We start from the raw sequence: 7176 nt of genomic DNA on the forward strand, positions 1-7176 counted from the left end.
AACGCACAACACAACACACATTGCACAATACATATAAATACAATAACAACATGAACACCTGATAAGAGTTATGTTTGAAGAATCTTCAGCTGCAGCCCTATTAGGAGAAGAAAACTATAAGATCATTTAGTTTATATAATAAGTAAAGTGTCACAAAGTAAACTACTTTTCCTATACTTTTTTATATAAATGTAACTCTGGTGGTATGGACGTTAGTGCAACTATATTTATGACGTCATTTGACCAAAAAAACGATCACTTTTAAAAATGATTAACAATCCTACTATTGGAGTTAATAATGTGTATTTTGAGAGAAGACAAAGATGAGAATATTGAGAATGATACATCGCATACTTTTCCAGAATGAAAATGACAAGTAAAAGAGGACTAGTTGCTGCAGGTAAATTAAGTTCTTAGAGACTGTTTTTTTTCTTTCAGGGACTGTGGATGTCACATTATATGAGCCTCAATTCAAAGAGTGGTCAATTCACAATAATCCCTCTTAAGACCATTATCTGATAAACAATAAAAAGATCTTGAAAAAGATCTTGTAGTTTGAAAGGTATCTATTTAATGTGCTTCTTTTGTTAAGTTTTGTTAGTTTCAAATCTTAAATCGCATAGTGAATGCAAGTTAAAACTTTTATATTTAATATTTTTAGTAAAGGATACATTTTCAGTTAAAACGTATAGAATAAACAAATCAGTCAAATAATTCAAAGGACTGCTGAATTATAGACCAAAAAACTTTAATTTCAAATAGAAGAAAGCGAATACTTCTCACTCTAGTTAGCCCTGGATGATGCACATGTACAAAAAACGCACAACACAACACACACTATCAACACAACATTGCCAAATACATATAATTACATTAAAACCATGAACACCTGATTGAGTTATGTTTTAAGAATCTTCAGCTGCAGCCCTGTTGGGAGAAGAAAATTATAAGATCATTTTGTTTATATAATAGATAAAGTGTCACAAAGTAAACTACTTTTCCTATACTTTTTTATATAAATGTAACTCTGGTGGTATGGGCGTTAGTGCAACTATATTTATGACGTCATTTGACCAAAAAAAACGATCACTTTTAAAAATGATTAACAATCCTACTATTGGAATTAATAATGTGTATTTTGTGAGAAGACAAAGATGAGAATAATGAGAATGATACATCGCATACTTTTCCAGAATGAAAATGACAAATAAAAGAGGACTAGTTGCTGCAGGTAAATTAAGTTCTTGGTGACCGTTATTTTTCTTTCAAGGACAGTGGATGTCACATTATATGAGCCTCAATTCAAAGAGTGGTCAACTCACAACAATACCTTTTAAACCATTATCTGATAAACAATTAAAAGATCTTGTAGTTTGAAAGGTATCTATCTAATTTGCTTCTTTCTTCTAAAGCTTATACTTCAAAAATAAATCAAAAATGCAAAAAAATGTAGATAGAAAATGTGGAAATTCTTGATCATGACAGGTGTAAAGGATCTAAAAGGGAAAAACTTTTTTATGTGATAGCTGTTTTAATAGCGATGGTATTCTTCATCATTGATAAAGGAATTCTATCAAGAGAAAGGTAAAATACTTTTAGCAATTTGATATTTTAATACTGAGATTCTTTTAGCATTTTGATATTTTTATACTAAAATACTTTTAACAATTTGATATTTAAATACAGATATACTTTTAGCAATTTGATATTTGAATACAGAGATGCTTTAAATAATTTGATATTTGAATACAAAGATACTTTTAGCAATTTGATATTTGAATACAAAGACACTTTTAGAAATTTTACATTTTAATAAAGAGATACTTTAAGTAATTTGATGTTTATACGTTTATAAACATATAAATGTTTAGAAAGTTGATATTGTTTTGGAATTTTAATAATTTATATTAATTAAATTTCACCATACTTTAAAATTTTTATAAAATATCAGATGAAAATTTTTGAGACTTCTTTATTTCTTGTTTTTTATTCTTTCTTCTTGATTGTCTATTCTTCTTCTATCCTTTAATCATACTTCTGTGAGCCGAACAAAAGGAATAATACTCGAAATAGGGAAATAAGGCGAATTCGTGAGGGAAACACTCTGTCCAACCATACACAGATAGATGAGAACTTCTTGAAAATGTATATTTCAGTAACTGTTTTTTATTCTTTCTTCTTGATCGTCTATTCCTCTTCTATCCTTTAATCATACTTCAGCTAATTTTGAAAATAAAAATAAATGAATTTTTTTGGATGTCCCAGCAGGTAGCCAAATTGTCAGAAAAAGAATTATCTTTCCGAACCCTGTATCTCAGACTTATTCTTATTCATATTCATATTTTGCTTATACAATACAGAAAATTTTATTTTTGAATACACGAGATTCTCTTAACAGTTTGATATTTAAATAGAGAGATACTTCAGCAATTTGATATTTGATTACAGAGATACTTGTAAAGCAATTATTATTGATCTTTTTGTTTATTAGATGATGTTTTAGAAAATAACCATTTAATTTATGCAATATTTAAAATTTTAATTGATAAAAAATTTAGAGTATTTGTTTATGAAATAAATCAAAGAAGGCCCAGTACTTCAAAAGTAGTTTATTGCATTGAGATTTTCAGAAGAATAAAAAAAAAATGGGCACTTTATACATTCAAATGACAAGCATTTAAAAAGGGGGGCACACATTCATTTTTGAAGCTATTTTCTTGAGATTTTGCATGATGGTCAGATTAGTGATTATCATTTAGGAATGCATTTTCAAAAAGTAAAAAATAAAAAAATATAACAACATTTTTTCAGCATTGTTTTGCATTTAAAAAAAAAAAATATATAAGTTTTCTTGATTTTAAGTGCAAATTAAACCTGTATTATTGTTGGGTAATATCCTTCCTGATTTTTTCAATGAATTATTTTTTTTTTTCCAGCCATTTTCTGCTAAGAAATAAAATTTTAAGTCCTTTCTTCATTTTAGAAGTTTTTACTTTCAAACTTTGGATCCAGATCATATTTTTAGTTAACTTTCTGGACTGAAAATAAAAAAGCCCTAAACAAAATTTTTCCCAGATTTTCTTTTTTTATTGATTTCTTTGATTAAAAACTGTTGTGCATTAAAAATCAATAGAGCAAGACAAAAAAATTATTTTTAATGTAAAAATTGTGCCAAATGCATAAAAGGAGGTCAGATCTTTATCTTTTAAGATATTCTTTTAAAATTTTGCAGAGAAACTGGAATATTGATTTAGGTTGAATAAGTTTTTAAAAACGCTAAAAATCTAAAACTTTTTGGATTTTTGTATTTTTTAAATCTTTTTTGCCTTTGTTACACTTACATATGTAGCTTGTCTAAAGTAACTTAATTATGGTCAGGGATTTGATTTTTACCTTTTAAAAGGGGACTGAATGAATACTTTCTTAAGTCATTGTTTTATTGTCATAATCTAAATCCCTTCAGTCTAATAAGGGTTAAAATTATGTAGAGAGACTGGCTCACAGATGCCCATTCCCCTTTAGGTTTGTTCAGTTAAGCATCACTGAATATGAGATATCTTCATCTAAGGACTGGAAAAATGGTATACCTAAAACTAAAGTAAATATCACTGCTCAGCTGAGCTTAGAAGGTAAATACTTATAAATTACTTATAAATGGTTCATTTAAAGAATCCGTTATTTTTAATATAAAATTACTCAATAACACAAATTGATTTATTTCCACTGCAATTAAAAATTATGGCTTGCTAGTTCAATTTACTCTAGGCATTCTAAAAAAAAGTGCAATGGAAGTGTTGTTGTAAACCATCAAATAATTTTCAAAAACCTTTTTTACAATGTTTCTAGGATTTCCAGTAGAAATTATGTTAATCAAAATTACATGTAATTTGTTGTAACAATTTCTCTCACTTGTGATGAGCATTGCACCAAATTACTTGTTAAATGTGGGTATGAAAGAAACTTTAGTTTTGCTGAACTAAAACAATTACACATAGTTATGCAATACAAAATCAACCAGTGTTTTTGAGACTTTTTTGATGACATTTTTTCTCAAATAATTTGTAATTCTAGGAGATTTTCCTATATTAATTTTGAGAAATTTCTCTAAATTTGTCTGTAATTATGCAAAATTATGTCAAAATGTAAATTTGTGAAATTTATGTTGCATTAAATTCTGCAAACTTGAAATATTTTCCCTTAACTACACAATACACATCCCTTGGCGCAAGTAAAAATGTTTGAAACTCAAACCATTTACTTTGTAAGAAATTAAATTCTAGATAAAACATCTGCAGCTGTACATGAACCCCCTACTCTACCAGTAGCTTCCAATATACCTCATGTACATCCTAACCTGCATCCTGATAATCTAACCCTCATAAATATCACCAATTTTAAAATCAATATCAATTATGATATTTGCAATGTATCACAAATAGGTAGTTATAAAATTTTCATAAAATTTTCATATCAAGTACTCACAACAGCTTCAAGATTTTGTTTGATAAGTTACAAGACTTGAAGGGCCCCTTTTCTTGTGTTAATTGTAGATTTATGTTGTTTTTCAAGCCAAAAAACTCAATTTGTTTAGTAGTTTAGATGTTTATTAAATACAAACAGAGAGACAAGCCAAATATANATGTATATATATATATATATATAATTGACTTGTCTCTCTGTTTGTATTTAATAAATGTCTAAACTACTGAACAAATAGAGTTTTTTGGCTTGAAAAACAACATAAATCTTGGTGAGACAAATCTTCCAAAATTTCCTGTTGAGAATATTTAGATGAAGTCTACTGAATAAACCACACTCTCTATATTTTTACTTTGAAATCAATATCAGGGCGTTCCATCTAGAAATTTACTGTATATATTGTTTGCCTAGGACTGGTAACAATTATACACTCTGCAGTCCCAAACAAACAGGCAAGAAGTGCAATCAGGAGAATTATTAAATTTCAAATTAAAATAGAAACTTATCCCAAAATGAAAGTTAAGACTAAATTAATTCATGAATATAGGGAGTGCTGTGGAAAATGAAAGAGTGTGTAATAGGCTGATATCTACTTTATTACAATATCAATGGGATGCTAGTTTTACTTTTTCTTTTAGCGTATATAAGGAAAGGGTCAAAGATCTTTTAACCCTTAGACAATTTCACAGAGTTGCATTATTCCACTCAGATCATAAATAATTTAATTCTGTTTTAAATTAATCATTCAGATATTAAAATCTATAAATTTTGAATTGTATTTGATGCGTTCTTGCATAATTCATATCACATAATATTTTTATTTTAATTTAGATACTTTAAACAAGGATTATTTGGCCACAAGGTGTCTCTGTTTTCCTGATTTCTTTTGGGAGAGACACATAGCGGCCAAAATCGTAGTTAAAAGTAAATCATATATTAAAAAAATAGTACTGGGGGACTTGAAAACCAGGATCGGCTGTGTGGGGCCCTCTAAATCCCATGTTTGATGTCCAATTATGTCAAATGTTACATAATTGGAAAGCTCTTATGCTCTACTTTTAGAATACGCAATACAATTTTGAAAATTTTCGATAAATAAATTCTTTTGCAATATCCTGTTATATAGTAAAAATGTTTGCAATAAAAACAAATTTCCAAAAAAACGCCCTTGACCATGCCATTTCAAATATGCAAAACAATTTTCCAAATTTCAAATAACTTATGTATTATTAAGAAAAACTAAAAAAGATTCTTTTGGCAAGTTGCATGTAAATAATTTGCAAAATTTTCTTTTCAAATCTTTGCAATCCCTTTCCTTATGTCATAGGCTTTCCAAAAAACTAAAAATGATCAAAATCTGACAATTGAAAGTAGTCTTTCAGGCAGTGTGCCTGAAGACACAGCAGTAAGTTTAAAAGCATGGTTCTAGACTTACAGGTAGGGCTATGGGTATTAAGGAAAAGTAAGAAAGTTTCAACAGCCTCAGACCAATTCTTTTGGAGTTATGTAAAAAAAAACTACAGGGGGGGGGTCAANAGTATACCTGGAGTAAATACAAGGTACAACTAACGGTAATGTTCATATTTTTCCCTTAAAGCCACTAGAAGGTCAAATAACTGATCACAGATATATATTTTTAAAATGTGAAAATAAAAATCGTTACAATATTTATTTATCCCACATTTTCCTCCATTCTAAAAAATAATATAAAATCATTATCAGAAATATAACCTAGTAGAAATGCATTTAGCGATAGCTTTTTTGACTTATAGATATGATAAGTTAGTTAGATGATCGTGACACAGGAAAATTGAGCTTAAATTAAAAATGCATTCAATATTAAGAACTTATTTTCATCCAGATTAATAGAAGTTTCTAGACTATTATTCACTGTTTTTAAAAGTTATGTAAACAAATATCTAAATGGTCTGAAATCTGAAGTGACCTACCATTCATAGAGTGGCAAGTCCAATTTACAACAATACCCTTAAAACCTTTGTTTGATCAAATTTTTTGTAGATATTCTTATTTTTAAAGTTGGTAATAAATGTTAAGAAACCGCGTGAGTGTACACAATTGCAGAGTGTACACTGTTACCTTGAGTCTCCTTGCACTTAATCTTCAGCTATACTAATGAGGGTATCTACCACATAGTCCAGACAAAGGTTCAAAGTTTAGTATATACTACATGGTACCGACATCGAAGTGTTCAGATGTGGGAGATCATATCTGCGCTGTAGTATATACTACATCGTATGTACGACAGATCTGGGTGGGTGCCGTTTACTATACCGCCAGGACCTACATAGGACATGATGATCGGAGCTCCGCCCAACTCTGGCGAAGCCTGTCGTATATACGAGGAGGTATAACTGAAATCGGTTATTTTGCTAGCTGGGCCGCTTTTACCAAATATAATTGACATTCTGTATAAGTATAAGGTAGAAATAGATGCTTATTTTGGAAAAACCAATAAGTCAAAAGGGAATAATATGCTTCAAACCACAGAAAACGGCAGTGTAAATCAGGAACATTACTGCATAATATGTGAAAAACCTGGTCATGAAAATAATAATTGTTTTAAAACTAAGACATGCCAAAATTGTTTTAAACAAGGACACATTGATAAATATTGTAAATTCAAAAAATTTAATAGAAAAAGGCCACATAGCAACTTCCTGCTTTAGGCGTTGTGAT

General features: G+C 28.9%; 1 protein-coding gene across 2 annotated transcripts; it reads left to right on the top strand.

The window, feature by feature from the left end:
- The first annotated feature begins 314 nt into the window (after nucleotides 1-314).
- LOC111706174 (uncharacterized) lies at nucleotides 315-5457 on the top strand. 2 transcript variants are annotated; one of them, XM_023478967.1, is made up of 5 exons: nucleotides 315-400; nucleotides 1527-1584; nucleotides 3523-3629; nucleotides 4281-4439; nucleotides 4891-5457. In XM_023478967.1, the coding sequence occupies exons 1-5, from the start codon at nucleotides 364-366 to the stop codon at nucleotides 5043-5045; spliced, it is 516 nt and encodes a 171-aa protein (XP_023334735.1). In that variant the 5' UTR covers nucleotides 315-363; the 3' UTR covers nucleotides 5046-5457. The 2 variants fall into 2 exon arrangements, with proteins under 2 accessions (XP_023334735.1, XP_023334734.1); XM_023478966.1 differs by lacking the exon at nucleotides 315-400 and adding an exon at nucleotides 1124-1231 and having other exon boundaries at nucleotides 4891-5456.
- The last annotated feature ends 1719 nt before the right edge of the window (nucleotides 5458-7176 follow it).

This window comes from Eurytemora carolleeae, unplaced genomic scaffold (assembly GCF_000591075.1).
Source record: "Eurytemora carolleeae unplaced genomic scaffold, Eaff_2.0 scaffold699, whole genome shotgun sequence".
In the NCBI taxonomy this organism is placed as follows: Eukaryota; Metazoa; Arthropoda; class Copepoda; order Calanoida; family Temoridae; genus Eurytemora; species Eurytemora carolleeae.